The sequence below is a fragment of the Setaria viridis genome, chromosome 9 (assembly GCF_005286985.2).
Source record: "Setaria viridis chromosome 9, Setaria_viridis_v4.0, whole genome shotgun sequence".
NCBI lineage: Eukaryota > Viridiplantae > Streptophyta > Magnoliopsida > Poales > Poaceae > Setaria > Setaria viridis.
The window spans coordinates 26,252,544-26,269,396 of record NC_048271.2 but is presented as its reverse complement, the minus strand read 5'-3'; the positions used below and the strand labels follow the sequence as shown (position 1 = coordinate 26,269,396).

At 41.4% G+C, this 16,853-nt stretch overlaps 1 protein-coding gene across 2 annotated transcripts; it reads right to left on the bottom strand.

Moving 5' to 3' along the window:
• Positions 1-248: 248 nt before the first annotated feature.
• On the bottom strand, positions 249-9,322 carry LOC117838280 (transcription initiation factor IIF subunit alpha). Of its 2 annotated transcripts, none has more exons than XM_034718237.2 (9): positions 9,004-9,322; positions 6,879-7,037; positions 4,863-5,014; positions 3,990-4,357; positions 3,068-3,183; positions 1,678-1,800; positions 1,374-1,580; positions 1,055-1,252; positions 249-516 (listed from the first exon to the last, which is right to left on the bottom strand). In XM_034718237.2, the coding sequence occupies exons 1-9, from the start codon at positions 9,175-9,177 to the stop codon at positions 421-423; spliced, it is 1,593 nt and encodes a 530-aa protein (XP_034574128.1). In that variant the 5' UTR covers positions 9,178-9,322; the 3' UTR covers positions 249-420. The 2 variants fall into 2 exon arrangements, with proteins under 2 accessions (XP_034574128.1, XP_034574127.1); XM_034718236.2 differs by having other exon boundaries at positions 1,374-1,583; positions 9,004-9,321.
• Positions 9,323-16,853: the final 7,531 nt, after the last annotated feature.

Below are 16,853 nucleotides of genomic sequence, written 5' to 3'. Positions count from 1 at the left end.
AGCTCATTTTAGACTCAACCCCCTTCATTCCACTTAAATACTCTTCTGTCCAACAAGCCCTTAGAGAGAGAGGGAGGGCAGGGAGGAGAGCCCATTTGGATGACCTAAGACTAAGAGTATAAATTGTTCTTCAATGATCAAAGATGAAAGACCCTTAATAAAGAAAATTAAGAAAATTGTAACGTAGTAACTAGCATCGTTTCGTTTTTCAAGGTCGGATGTATCGCGCAGAGCAGAAGAAATATCGCTTGCCTCGAAAACACAAAGTCTACGTAAAGGGGTTAGAAGACAACTCTTCTAATACATGTTACAACCTTATTTATCTCCAAAGTGCAGCATGTTACAAATATCTTTTATATCCGAAGTACACAGCACAGCTACCGGTTGCAATAAACGAAGTCAACACCTAAGTTGGGTTCTTCACTTCTTATCATCTCTAAGGACGACGTAGTTGTGGCCATTCGTCTTCTGTATCTTCGAGATTTTCTTCAGAATTTCAGCAAAAGCATTCTTGTCCTGCAATGCAACCACAACTGACGTTAAACAGACATAATTAAGAAGTTAAGATTTTAATGTTTGATGACTGATTATACCACAAACGAAGTAACAAGCTCACTGATGAGGTTAAAGAAATAATGTTGTTCCGTGCATCATGTCAACCATAACTTATAATTAGAAAGGTATTAGTGGTTTATGATAGTTTATAATTCAAAAGGTATTAGTGGTTTATTACAAAGTGGCCATGGTTGAACAATTCTTAGTGGTTCCCTAACTATTGCTGTTGGTATCTAAGTTCTAAGCTTGCAAAATGGTAATGTGCAGACTACTAGTTGTCTTATCGGCACTAACTATGGCGACTAGGTTCGATTAGATGACTGTAATCTAAGCATGCAAAATGGTACTCCCTCCGTTTCAAATTGTAGATCGTTTTGACTTTTCTAGATTCATAAATATTATTATGCACCTAGAAAAGCCAAAACGACCTACAATTTGGGACGGAGAGAGTGATATGTAGATGACAAGTAAACATAAGAATGGTATCAAAGAGGCCTACCTCTGGACCTCGAAGCCTAGACTTGAATCTGGATACTAGATCTTGTGTGGTTACTGGAGCCACAGCAAGAAGAACACTCCTGATTTCATCCTCTGTGACAGGTGACACATTTGTCCCACTTTTTGATGAAGCAGAGGTCTTTGATGTAGGTTTTGCCGAAGCTGGTGCTTCCTCTTTAATGCCCGATGCTTTCGTATCCTATACAAAAAGGAATTATTATTTACATACGTAAAAAAACAAATAGCGCATACTTGTGTAAAAACTGCAAGTTCGCCATTTCTTCTTTTTTACACATTTAAAGTAAGCATAGATTACTAACCGATTCCACCTTTGCTTTCTTTGAAGCTGCACCACCAGAAGTTTTTGTATCATCAGCACCTGATTTTCTCTTTTGCTTGAATTTGGAAGCAGGAGGTGTGCTGCGAGCATGTCCTGATGGTGTTTGTTTAGCTGGGCTGTTATCTACAGGTTCATCCTTAACTTGATCCTTCTGTTTTGGAGCAAGCACTGGAGATGACTCGTCTTCCTGCTGGATGAAGAAAAGATAACTCCTTATATTTCCATTAAAAAATAGCCTTAGTGCATAATTAAAATGTTACTATTTTAAGAGAATGAATCAGTACATCTTCTTCTTCTTCATCCTCGTCAGCATCTGAATCATTTAGTCCAGCAGCGCGCCCAAGCAGCTTTTTTAATTCCTTGCCAGACTTGCTCAGGCCACCTTCTTCTTCGTTCTCTTCATCATCCTGCAAGTATCTCAATCAGAATATTGCCATTTGCAATTGAAATTCAATAACCATGGAAAAGAAAATGAGAAACTGTTAGCCTCTAGCACCTCCCAAGATCACACCAGCCACTCACAGGTGAGGAACACACAGACTACTTTTGTGGCACTGCACACCAGCACCCTCTTTTGCACTAAAATTCACCACAGTTCAACACATTGGTTACACTGATTTTAACACAGCACAAACACACACGCACTAAACTGCGTCTCAGCCGCACAACCCGGCCAAGAACACTCACGCAGCTATCTCCACTAACACAGCCACACGCTGTACACTAATCACTCAATTAGCACACAGCCACTACTGCTGTATACTAATCATGCTTCACAATGCACGCACTCCGTGCTTCACTCACACACTGATCAACTTGCTTCACTTGCAAACTGATCAACACCACACCACTACACTCCTCCCCCTTCTCTCATTCACTTGCTGCAATCACTTGCTGCACCACCTCTCCTTTTATAGCACAAGACAGCCCTAGTGCCTTACTCATGAAGACTCAAGTCTTGCCTTACACACTAAGGCAAAGACCTGACTTGCACTCTAAGGCAAAGACCTGACCTGCACTCTAACAGCTCGTTCGGCTGGCTGCTGCTGCAGCAGCAGAGAGCTGCTGCCTGCTGCAGCTTGCGTGTTACAGCTGCTGCCTGCTGCAGCTTGCGTGTTACAGCTGCTGCGACAGAGAGCCGAGCAGCAGCAGCCAGCCGAACACGCTGTAAGGCAAAGACTTGACCTGTACTAAGAAAGGATTTGACGCATACTAACATCCAACAAGGATTACACTAACAGAAACTAACCACTATTAACCATGGAAAAGAATATTATATATCGCACCAGATCGCTTTTCCTTACTTTTAATCAATCAAATCCGCGTCAGGAAAGCACTAGTACCTTAAGATATTTCTTTAATCATGCAGCATAAGAAAGAGTAAAACAGGAAATAGTTAAACCAGGAATTTTTTTTATATAGACCCAATATTTGAGTTTTAACAAAACTGATTTTGGATCCCCCAACTTTATGCTATCTAACCATGGGGTTTTAAGTGATTAGGCTAAAATCTGGTTTAACCAAATCTATTTTTTTATAAAATTTGGGATCCAAAAAACCCCATAAGATCCACAGCATCAAATTTCAGTACTGAGTGAAGGTGTTCCGTGAGAAAAAGGTATTAGAAGAGGTGCAGTTTGTAATCCTGAGTAATTCGCAATAGTATATATCAACCTGCTTAATTTCAGGTGGAGCAGGAATTTCAGGAGCTAAATCCGCCCGTTCCTCTGGATCGATATCTACAGCCTCATCATCATCTGTGAATGTTTCTTCATGCTCCCAGTCATCACCTGGTAAATAAATTCTCCAGTAAAAGTCCAAACTTGGAGCAATATAAATACACTAATGATATTAAGGGCAATATTTATATTCTTAGCAGGGCAAACGTATTTGAATAGCTCTGTTGCAAAAGAAAAAAACAACAAAGCCATTCAATAGCTCTATGGCCCAACATTAGGCATAGTTGTAAAAATAAATTGTCCATTAACAAAATACAGCAGCATTTGCCGCCACTTAATGATCATGTGGTAAATATAGCTATTGTCAAGATCATTGTCATGGACGAATGTGTAACTATCACAAGCATATGCTTATTAATTTTTGAGATAGAATTTAAAAGTTCCGTGTTTCTTGTCTTGTGGCCTCAAGTTTTTAGTCAAAACCAACTAGATGACATCCCAGTACCACGTGCAGCACAACTTTATCACCAACGTTGGCGACTGTGACAGAGTAGCAGTGCAAACAGAACAGCACAAATAGGATTCAGTTGCGGTGGGTTTAAACAATATGACCATAAGCATGCCACAAGCCATGAAACCAGGATTTTATGCAGCTATATCTAAACCTAGGTTTTAAGTTTATCCAAAGATATGTTGTCCTTTGGGAAAATCATGAAATAATCAGAAGAGCAAAGTTACCATGTAATAGCTCAGTATAATAGTTATAGCTCCTGAACAACAGAAAGAGTATCAAACCGCAATTGCAAGCTGAGCAAATAAGGGTTGAAACATAATGGTATTTTGCAATTGTAAGACTATGAAATAGAGATCAGATTAGCTGCAGAAGTATTACAATCCACGAAAACTAAAACGCAGACCTTTCTCAATTTCATCATCCAAATCGAAGTCTAGATCTTTTCCACCTTCCTCATCATCATCCATGCCTTTTTTAGTGAGTCCGAGCCTATTCTTGCGTGCTGCTTCCTCTTCTTCATCCTCCTCACCTTTATCAGAATTATTACCTTCCTCGTTATTTTTTGCTTTCTTAGGACGACCACTTTCTTTTTCCCCACCGTTTGTGGCCTCAAGTTTCTTAATGTCTGAACCAAAGGCAGCTGGCCCATTTGCAGCTGCTTTCATCATCCAACGTTCGTAACCAGTTGCACTGGTCTTCCTCTTATTCATCTTTTCTTCAGCCTCCTCCAGTGTTAGTTGTTTGTACTGTGCAATTTTACTGAAGTTATACCTGAATAAGGATACAATTAAGCAAAAAATGATATATTAGTTTGCTGTGTGAGGGGAGGGGGGGGGGGGTGGATCTTTCTATAACTTCCAGGTACAATACAATGTAACTACTATAATAAACATAGGTAATCATGATGAAGAAGTACTAATAACAAACACCTTTGTCAAACTGTTTCCTGCAGTTAACTTTGTATATTATTCCCTCTGGTCACCAAAAAATGATTTTTCATGTCACATCATTATAGCTTCGACAAATGATATCATTCTAGCTTGTTTAGACATGATGGTTCAAGTAATTTGTTATAGACAACACTTTTGTCATTGCATACTTTCATACCGTTGTATTTTGTACTAGATAAGTAAATGACATCAAAATCAAATGGACAAAGTTACAGTAATGGGACTTAAATAACATCACTTCTACTTAGCAGTCTACATGAAAGCTGATCTGACCTAACACAACAGCAATCACAAATGCACAATAAGATGTGGAACAAGTGTATTACCAAGAACCAGCAGGATATGCATTAAATTCCTTGCCGTGCCTCATTAACAAATAATATGTAGCTGTAGCTGACTGTGATCCTTCCATTTGACCTTGATACTGATACTGGCCTGTTTCATCTTCCAAAATCCATGGTTTCCTGTTGTATTTCTCCTGCGTTTCCAAAAATGCATGCATATAGTCAATAGAGCTAACTGCACAAACTAAATAGCAATAGCAGACAGGATAGTTATTTCTAAAAATGCAATCTAATATAAGAACTATCACCACAAATAAAAATGTTTACAGCCTGGGGGTCTGAGGAAGGCTGAAGAGGGTTGTTCAAACAAAAATATGATGGAGCCAGATTAAAGATTAGCACAAATACAATAGGCAGTCTTGTTTTAACAGCCACATGTTACAATATGTGAGGAACTAACATCTTGCCATTGGAATGTCATTTCCTTTACATCTAAAAATTGCATTAGGGAATACTTTCAGTGAAAAAACAGTTATGTTATCACTGATATGAGACAAAGGACGTCTGGAATTCCAGACATATTGCCTAGGTGATGAATAATCGACTAGGTATCCAGTCGGATACAGTGAAAAAATCACCATCACTTTTTCCAGCTGTGTCCAGGAAACAGGGATATGAGGAGCTTACAAAAGCAGTGGTTGAGGATTGGGCTCTAGGAAAGATGCAGTGAGGATCGAATTATAGGGGGGCAGGGGGTGTTTAATGGAAGGCACGGATGAACTAGGAATGACATGGAGTGGAATCAAGCGGTGTGGATCTACTAGGTTTCAGAGCCCCACCATTGTCCAATGGTCTTTTGTACCTTCCTTCTCTATCATACTCTTACCTAAATCCCTAAACATCCTCACTTACATTTGGCCGCTTCTTCGTTTGGCGCCCTCATGTTGGTGCGCCAAAGCGCCCACATCCTCACCAGCACAGCGTCAGTCCTTTTTTCACCTGCACATTGGTGAACCGCGGACGCAACGATCAGCCACCCGCACGTTGGCAGACATACGATTGGCGGCGTGCGCTGGGCAAAACCTGCACCTGCCCGCCGCTGCTCCCCTCCCACTCTGCCTGCTGGCTGCCGCTGGTCCGCACGCACGGGCCCAATGCTGCTCCCTTCCTCGCGCCGCCGCTCGCCCACGCCGACATCGCGGCTCATCTGCCGCACCGTTCACACCACCGGAGGCGGCGCTCAGGGAAGGCAGCCTCACCTGCACGCGCGCCTCACTTGCAGGTCGACGCGTCGATGCCGAGACCCATCCGGGAAGGCCCGAATCGAGGCTGGTCCCACCTCCTCCGCTGGCCTCCGTCGTGATTCGGGCTCCTCCGTCATTCTCTAGCCCAAACCGGCGCCAGACCGTGCTTCTCATCCATCCTCCACCACCACCTCCTCGAGCTCCGTCCATCCACTCCCTCGCCTATGCCTGTGCGGTGGGCCCCCACGCGGACTGAGTTGCAGATGGGCTCCGGTAGGGTGTGGAGGTGTTCAAGCTCGACAGGGCGGCGCTCCACTGGCGCTGGAGACCCCAGCCGGCATCAGAGATGCGGCGAGGGACAACGCATAGCCGGTGGAAGTTTCCACCAAGCGACAGTTGGCTTCTCTCGGGTGAGCAAAGAAATTTAGCAATCCAAGAGATGGATTGGTATATTTGCATATAGGAAAGAGAAATTTAGGTCATAGCCTAAAAATTTTAGGTATAGCAAACCATATAGGTATGCTGCTGGAGCAAGTTTTTTGTGGTTTTTAGGTATTGTGGTAGTTTTTAGGTATAGCAATCCAGTTTAGGTAATCTACTGGAGATGCTCTAATGTACCACTAATAGGTTGCACAGATGAGAGGCAATGAAAGGTGAAGACAATGTGATAGGGGTCTTAGTCACCTAGGCATCCTATCAGAAATGATGGATAATCGCCTAAAAGTAAAAGACAGGTGGAGAATGAAAAGTCTCATCTTATAAATAAAAATCATTCACAAGAAACTAAAAGAAGAATAAGAATACACACACATACCCGCATATTCTCAGGTATCTGCCGTCCTTGTAGACCCTCCTTATGAAGAGACCACTTGTTCTCAGCACTCTTCTTCTTCGAGAAAGGAGGTAAACCAGTGACAAATCTTCCAATAGAGTATGTCTTATCCGTAATAGCATTAGCTCGTACATTATATTCCTGCCAAAGAGCAATTAGCTCTGAGAGATGAACAAATCAATCAAATATCAAACCTAAAAAAATGCCTTGCATACAGGATTTCTGCAGCGACAAACAAGAAAACAACCTTTGTGAGGGTAAACAGCCACATTGACTAATTGAACAGGAAGCACCTGCAAAATTGTGAAACTAGCATGACCTCTATCCTAATATGTCCTTAGGTAGTGTGCCCATACAGAACACATAAAAGAGGCCAGTCTGGTTGAATTTTCATCACCAGCATACAGTAGAACAGAACTGAAAACTTGGGACACTTTTTTTCTACCTAATATGTCCTTAGGTAGCGTGCCCATACAGAACAAATAAAAGAGGCCAGTCTGGTTGAATTTTCATCACCAGCATACATGGTTATGACTTCAATGCTTTAACATTCTGAAACTTGCACTACATTGCTGCCCCGTCCCTTTTTTATATAGCACAAGGGCCTTGCTCATGATACTCTAGTCTTTTCCTTACACCCTAAGGCAAAGACTTGACTTGTTGACCTGCACTCCAAGACCAACTTGACTTGTACTCTAACACAAGACTTGACCCACATTGCATCCAACAAGGATTACACTAACAATATATTACTTTATTCTCAATGATATTCAACTACAGAGATACTATAAGACTTTTCAAGGAAAGCCAGTTTCTCAGGTGCACTATTTCATTGTCACACTAAACCAGTGCTCTCGTATTCAGTTCAGCTACCCTTGCAAATGACTTCAATAAAGCAGATTAGGAATGTAACTCATATAGCACATATATATTTTAAGGGCTGCAAGATCAAAGGCATTACAATTACTTCCCAAAATTAACTACCCTCTTGGTTAGTATTATCCCAAAGTCCCGAACACACTATATAAACATAAATTGGCTGATGACATCTCAAATTTGTGTACATTCGTCGCAATACATATGTAGCATAAAATGTCAGCTTTGAGTGATATCCCTTTTTTCGTGTCATTGGTTTACCCCTCCATCACAGGCTACCTACAACGGCCATGTTCTTTTTGTGACCAAATCTGATTGTTCGTGGTGTTTTTGTGTTTAGCTTTTGTTTATTTCCAAGAGGGTGAAAAACTACACTTATCCCCTACAGCTGATTCCTAAAATTCAAAATAACTCTATTTTTACCATATGTTCTAGTGGTATTCTTTCAATTCCTTATCAGGTGGGAGAGTTTATAGTCCTACTAGCTGCACCAGTAGAATATGGATTTAAAACAGCCACATATTGGTAAGTCATTATGCCAAATCTCGATTATGCAGTGCTTTACAAAAAATGTGTTCCAAGTGAAGTTCCCAAGGTGAATTATCATTAGGGTCTTATTTATTTGAGCGATGAAAACATCACATCCTCCAAGTTGTATTGGCATGATCAAACAAGCAAGTGGTTGCTCTTCCGTAACAATGCCCAGGAAGACATTGGCATCAAGTCAAACAAAAAATGTAGCTATTGCTTGCCACTGCAACATATTTATGACAAACATTAAACTGAATCAGCAAGCATCTAAAATTTACAACGTGAATTAGGCCATTTCTGATCACATCAATGTCATGTCACAGAAACAGCAATATACCCAATAAGGTCAAGCCCTATGACCATCCAATCCACTCTTTCCGATCATATATTATATCAAAAGCCAACAGAAATCTCGGTTACTAGCGTACTGAGCAACAAAATTCAGCTAATTGGGTCGTCAGAATACTAAATCGCACCTTGCAACATCTCAAACCCCGAACCCCAACTGGCACAAACCGCGCGAGACAACACCTAGCACCGCCGCAACCAATCGATACAACCGAACCCTAGGTCACGCGCGCAAAGGTAGCGAAAGGGGGAGGCGGTCACCTAGGTCACCCACCGCCGCCATCAAAAGCCGTCTCGACGACACCCGCATGCCCGCGGCGAGAAAGGGGGAGGCGAAGGAGCGGATCCGTACCCGGATGAGCCTGGTGATGGGCGAGGAGCAGACGAGACAGCGAGCGCGTGAGCGCGCCATGGACTTGCCGCAGTCGCTGCATAGCGTGGTGTGCTTGCACCCCGTGCCGTAGAGGTCCGACGTGTTGCCGCAGCCCTCGCACGCCGGCTTGAGTACCAGGTCCGCGCTCCCCATCGCGTCGGCGAGGAGCACCGACGACGGGCGGGCTGGGAGCTCCGGCTTCTCCGGCGTCGGCGAGGATGTGATTACCTGGTGGGGATCGGGCGAGTTCGGTTTCTGTCCAGTGCGATTTGGGAATGGAAATGGTCGGGTCGGGTTGAGTCCCACTTCAGGGAATTTATTTAACATTTTATACACTTCAAACATCGGCGTTATCATGTTTTTTTTAGCATCGGTAAAGTTAGGTTCAGGCAGGACAAAGCTAAGGGCATGTTTGGATGACATGTCCTTAAAGTTTAAAGTTTAGGACATATCACATTGAAGATTCGGATGCTAATTAGGAGGACTAAATATGAGCTAATTATAAAATTAACTGCAGAACCCCTATACTAATTCGCGAGACGAATCTATTAAGCCTCATTAATTCATCATTAGCAAATGATTACTGTAGCACCACATTATCAAATCATGGACTAATTAGGCTTAATAGATTCGTCTCGCGAATTAGACTCCATCTGTGCAATTAGTTTTATAATTAGATTATATTTAATACTTGCAATTAGTATCTAAATATCTGATGTGACATGTCCTATAGTATAGGACATGTCATCCAAACAGGCTCTTAGTCTCCTAAAGTTTAGTCCCTAACAGACTTGCTTACGGGGACTAAAATAGTCCCTCAACTTTAGTCCATAAGTTTCCAAGGGGTTTCTTATGGGGACTAAGTGTACCCTGGACAACCCCTACCCTCATTTATGGCTTGTTCGTGACCCTCTTCCCCCTTCGCACCCCTCCACACCCACCCGTCCCGATCCGTTTCTGCCTCCCATTCCATGCTCCACCGTCGCCGCACCCTCCGCCCTCCCCGCCGCCATCTCTGCTCCTCCCCACACCTCCGCCGCCGCGCCCCCGCTTCTCCCCCTGGATCCGCTCCCATCGCGTCTTACGCCGGCACCGCCCCCGCTCCTCCCCACGCCATGGACGGCCATGGCAACGACTACCGTGACTATTTCTCGCAGGAGCATCTTCTTCGACAACTCCCACCTTCCCTCATTCTGCCGCCGTCCCCGACCCCGACGACTTGGACCGTGGCAGCACCGTGGCAGGAAGGGGGCACGTGCCAGCAACATGGCACGAAGCGCTAGAAAGTTCTTCGCGCCAGGAAGAATAGTGGGAGGGAAGCAGCCTGGGAGGAAGGAAAAAAAAGGAAGGGGTAGCAATGATTAGGAGTAACGTGGTCATTCTTCAAGTCATTAAATGGTTTTTAGTACCTACATCTAAACTGGGGGGGACTAAACTTTAGTCCCTAACTAAAGGGGAGTTTAGTCTCATTTAAAAATAAGCAAGTGGAAACCAAACACGGCCTTAATACTCCCTCAATTCCAAATTGTAGGTCGTTTTGACTTTTCTAAGTTTATAGATATTATTATGTACGTGTCTAGGTCCATAATAATATCTATGAACTTAAAAGTTAAAACAGCCTACAATTTGGAATGGAGGGAGTACCTGATTTTATCAGAAGTCAGTAGTTTGACTAATTTTGTAAAAAGAAAAAGTAAAAGTTCAAATTACCTGTCTTAAATATGGTTAAAATCCAATAACCCCTTCAACTATTTTGAGTTTATTTACACCAACTGTCTCAATAAGATTTCTTTTTCTATTTCTCCATTGTGAAGTTTTAACTAAAATTTTGTATAGAGATAATATATCATAAGTTACGTTTAAAATATATTCTCATTTTTTTATCATTATTTTTCATATAATTTTATATCACATGGATTAATTTATTATTAGATGTCTTATCATATCAAAATAGTGATGAAAAATCATAATATTAACATATGTCATTATGTCCGCTATCTCCTGCAAAATTTGAATCTTAAACCCTACTTATGCATGCAAAAAATACAAATCTTATTTGGGCTAAATTTCATCAATTAACATAATTAATGGGAAAAAATAATTTAGAAGTTATTCAAACTTTGACCATACTTTAGGGGAGTGGCTTGAATTCTTTTTTCTAAAAAAACCTATATTAGTATAATACATATTTGATATGATAGGTGTTGAACGGTTGATACTCTTTTTTTCATAAGAACGGTGAAACTACTTTGGTTTGGAATAAAACTAACCCAGAGAAATACAAAGGCTAGTGGACCCAAAAAGGGTCTAGGCTGATCGACCTAGGGCCCCATTCATGCTAATCCTTGGCGAGCAATCCTCTAGGAAAGGCCTAGCATCCTTGGCGAGCAATCCTCCAGGAAAGGTTTAGGCCCTAAGTTTATGAAGATATGGCAAGTTGATCTCGGGATCAAAGTGAATCAAGTGAAGATCTGATAGGTTATCAAGAACCATTTTTATCCTAAGGGTATCGTCATGCCAAGCCCACATGCAAGCGATAAGAAAACTCCAGAACATTAGAGAAGACTTGGGAATGAAGGGAGGTGTGAGAGGCCAGATGGAAGGGTGTTGACGCTCATTATTGCCATACTTTTAGTGCCATTTGAATAGTATTTTCATGCATATTCTTATACTAACCCGCCACTTAGCACTTGAAATAACCCCATTATTGAATGTGTTGTGTTTTGGACCATATTGCAAAATCACAGGAAATGCAACATAAATGAAGAGTTTTTTTACAAGTCGTACTTAGGCCCAAACTTTGGATATTGAAAGGCCCAAATCATGAACATTGAACTACAGGCCTGCAAAAGAAGCTGAACTTGCACGGGCTATATCTTCCTTATCTGAACTTCGATTGAGGCAAATTTACAAGGAAAATTGCATGGCTCGACGAGATCTACAATTTTCATATGAAGCGCTCAGGCATTGGAGGCCAAAACAGGATAAGGCGATCAGCCCATGGAGGTCTAGGCCGATCGGCCTGGCATGTTTTCAGCCCCGTTCGATGCCCTCTTTCACCAAGAGGAAGCCCTCAATGATCCTAGGGTTATTTTCCAGATACTTAGCCCTGAAAGCACCCAACTGACACCGACAACAATAAATACAAGGACATTCAACAAGGAGGAATAACACCGATGAGTTTAGACCTAGCCACCGCCCCCACAAGATGAAAAATAGGGAATAGATCAGATCACCAAGATGACAAATGCCGGCGGAGGGCAGGAGGCGTGAAAAAGCCCTGAGGGCGATCGGCCTAGGGTGTTCTTGCACCCCCTCGCCACCATCTTCGGTGACGACGTTCTCCAGAGTCTCCTCGACCCCTTTGTGCATCAATCTCTGTAAGATGATGGGGTAAAGCCTCTGTTCATCTCTAGGATTATTTGGATCCTTCATATGTAACTGCTACAGGTACTTTATGCCTATCAATTCTTCATGGTCTATGTCATTGCAATGCTTCATTCATATGTGTTCTGATCAGCACATATTATTAGTAGAGTTTGTGGTAATCATGGTGATTAGCTTAACTTTGTGGATGCTTTGATATAGATGTGTGAGAGAAGTTGTTCAGTACCCCTGTGTAGTGACGGTATGCAGGAGGGAAAGAGCGGAGCAAGCACATAACCGATGTGAAGTTGCCGAAGGCAATTCCCTTTTTGTGTAGTAGATGCATATTCATGTGAACCTAGATCCTATGGAGGGAACACATATCTATCTTTGTTTTTTATCTTGTATCATCCTTTGCTCTTTGTTAGTTTAGAATAGTTTGTCTCTTGACACAACTTATATTGCCTGATTCTGTTAGTAAGATTAGTATAAAGTGATAACCAGCATCCCACTTGTTCCATAGATTGATAACCTTGGGGGAATACTCTAATGGAAACTGCAACTGATCTGTGCGCTTGCGGTTCACGAATTGATGCGCTAACTGCTGTCAACAAGCTTTTCTAGCGCTGTTTCCGGGGAACAAGTCAATTTGCTGTGTTTGATCATTATATTGATTTTGCTAACCCACTAATACTTAATTTTTGTGTAGAATCTTTTTATTTTCATTTTTTTCTTATCAGTGCCTAGATGGATCTGTTTGACTCATCATTGGAAAACAAAGAAATGTCGCTAAGGGAATTATCAATGCCATCATCCGAAGACTTTGAGATGCAAAAAATCAGATTTGGAGCTTGCTACAACCCACTATGAATTGAAGCATGGAATCATCAAGTTGGTGGTGACAAACCCTTTCAGAGGATTGAAGGAGAACAACCCGTATGGACACATTGAGCGATTCACGATGATATGCAACATGGTGCAACAAGAATGAGTTCCGTCTACTTCGTTCAAGCGGAATCTTTTTCCATTCTCTCTTGAAGGTGACGTGCGAAGGTGGTACACACTTGCATCTATTGAAGTGAAGGGAACAAGCTCGTGAAGAAATTATGCGTACTATATTTTCCGTTAAGTAAGGTTCAATATTTAAGGAGGCAAGTGATTTGTTTCAAGTAAGGAGAGGATGAAGGGATTGATGAAGCCTGGAACCGATTTAATGGACTACTTAAGCAAGGCCTGAACTTGGAAATTTCTGATGACATGATGTTACATTCATTTTATTTTTCACTAACCCCTCACTCTTCCCAGTATGCAACAATGTGTGCAGGAGGTGATTTCATGGAAAAGATGATTAGAGAAACTACACAAATCTTACAAAGGATAAGCAATGCAAAAAAATGGAACAAGAATGGCAGAAACTCTACTAGGAGAAGCAAAACAACAAAAGAAAGTTTGAGATGGTTGCTGAAATTTTTGAAAAAGATGAACCAGAGCTCAAGGAAAATGAACCGGCCGCACTAGAAATCAAAGAACTACTTGGAGGTAAGAGAAGTCGTTACACACATTAAAACTGCTAAAACTAACATGAATACAGGCCGAAGTTTTGAGAATGCTAGATCATTGGCAAAATTCGAACAGCTTGATTGGATTTTGATTGATTTTGGCCATTTAAACAGTAATGTACGATATAAGAGACACCAAAGCGAAGCTAGGAAAATTGATGACATATTTGATCAAGAGATGAGTGGGGAGTCGATCCAGAAAATGTTTGAAGAAGAAGAAAAGGAACGATGGATCGATCAAAATTATATTTCAAAATAAATGATGAATCTCGAGAAGAACAGAACTATGATGAGCCTAAAATGAAGAGAAGAGGTAATGAGAGGGGAATCATTCCTGACTTTAAGACAACTGTAGAAATATTTCAGGATCTCTTCTCCGATAATTCTGGTGATACGGCTGAAATTTCAGAGGTTAAGTTTCAGAGAACAAGAGCAAGCAATGTGAAGAACGAGGGGGAGAAAGATGACACGGGGAAGAGGCACAAAAAGGTCAGGTTGATCGGCCTGGCATGTTCATGCTGATGGGTTACCATGCATTTTGCACACCTGAAAGCCCCCTCTACACAAGTTTATAGCTTATGTGCTATTGAAGCTGGAACACCGGAGAATCAGGACACAGTAGTGCTCAAAGATGAAGAAAAGAGTGAGTTTACAACAAATAATCTTGATGACATATGGTACATGGAAGATAATGAAGGCAACACAAAAGACTTTGAAGATGAAGATGTAGGTGTGATCCCAAATAATGAAGACTTCGAAGAAGAGGTGACTGCTAATATTGCTAATGAACTGCATGTTCCACATGATGGAGAGCCGGAGGAATTGCAAGATAATGATGAAAAACCACCTCCAACTGTTGAGATCAATCTACTTTCAACTCCAGTAGACGAACCAAAAATCACTCTTGTTGAAAAAGCTCCAAGGTTAAGGTACACATTAAACTCTCAAGGTACTACTAGTTTTGATGATGATATTTTGAACTGCCTATGTTCAACCAATAGTATGGATGATAGATTAAATTTTATGCCTTGCACATATGTTTATCATGTTGATAGGCTAGAATTTCTTGAGAACGATAAAGAGGTAATGCTTTTGTTTGAACATATTGATTTTATACCTTCAGAATCTTTGCCTTGTGGGGATCTTAGTGCTATGCAAGAAACATATGCTACATTTAATTGTACCATGATATTCTTTTACAAATCAATTGTGGGTGTGAATATGGATGCTTATGTTTACAATAAGTTTTGCAAATCTCGATCTTGCTTTACGCTTGGTCAAGCTAATGACCTCAAATGAGATCCAATTGATGTGGAGAAGTCATGGCCAAAGAGTTGCAAGTTAGATCATCAACATCTCAGGTTGAATGTTCCTGTTGTGATTAATTTTATACCCGTGATCAAAGATATACAATGATAGAAAATTAGATATTCGGAAGCTCCATCAAGTCTTCTTTTCAACTCCTCAAGAATTGCTAATTTTGGAGATCTGTACAAGGAGTTATGATAAATCTTTCAACATTACGCGTTCTAAAATTAGCTCGGGACAGAAGCAGTGCCAGAGTAAAACAAACGTAAATCTTTCATCCGGAGTCCATTTTTGGTGAATAACCACTTGTTGGAAAGGAAATTTGATGCACTTTGCAATGGAGTAGAAGTTTGATACATTTTATAAACTGGACGCAGAGAAATTCAATGGAGAATAAGAAGCAACAAAGAACGACAAAGAAGGGGATGATGATGTGAGAGAAAATACCTTAGGCAAATTTTCCATTGAGCCTAAATGATCATGTATAGTATGGCAAGTGAACGAAAGCTGCATGGACACCTTTAGTTCTTGCATAAAGAACCACGGCTTTGCGACAACGAGAAGGTATGTGAGAAAGTCGAGCTCTATAACTTTAAATGAAGCGCTTTTCGGGAGGCAACCCGTCCTTTGAGTATTGTTTCTTTTAGAAAATGAAAAAAAAAGAGCACATCACCATCTCATGATGATTAACTTGTGGCTAATTAATATAGGTTTTTGTTTTATCTTTAGACCATCATTATTTATTTTTCTGCATGCATTGCATTTCACTATCATCATAATGTGTGTATCTTATTGCTTTGCATATAGTTGGCTTGGTTAATCTATACGCTTTATGATGAGTTCTTTTATATCCATACCAATGCTTCATATATAGGCATTTTCCTTTCGCAATCATGTGTAAACATGGTGTTTAAACTTGATTGCAGACCATCATCATTCAGCTCTATAAATCTTGCTAGCTATCCATTTTATTTTCATATTGCATTGGTTGGTTTATAAGCTTTGCAACGTGCCGGTGTTTAGACCCGGCAACCTACCGAGGGGGGTGCCCAAGGTAGTGTTTAGTGCGTGGGGCTCACCGAGATCAGGAACTCGAAGGTGAACTCAAACAAACGATTTAGATAGGTTATGGCCGCTAGATTGCCTAATATCCTACATCTTGTGTGTTGGTTGATTGAATTGCTTTGGAGGGGGTCCCTGCCTCACCTTATATTGCTGGGGGTAGGGTTACAGGTTGGTTGTTTACAAGAATACTAGTCGGATTAGACTAGATGAGTCCTACTCTAATTGCTACGAGTAGTTTCCTAATCCTCGACTAGTTCCTGTCCAGCCACGTAGACTACACCATCCTGCACTGTAGCCTCCATGTCTGACACATCTCGGTGTCCAGCCTTGTATCTAGGACTGTTCAAACCTTCTGGTGGGCCCATAGATGTATGTACAACAAGTCCCCGAGTACTTTTTAGTCAAATGCAACAATTTCGAGTATTTTTATAGGCTTCTCCGACTAGTTTTTTGCTCTTCGAGTACTCCATCGGGTTGAGTCTTCAAATGTACTCGAGCGCTGCCATGCAGCTAGAATGTGCTCAAGTCTCA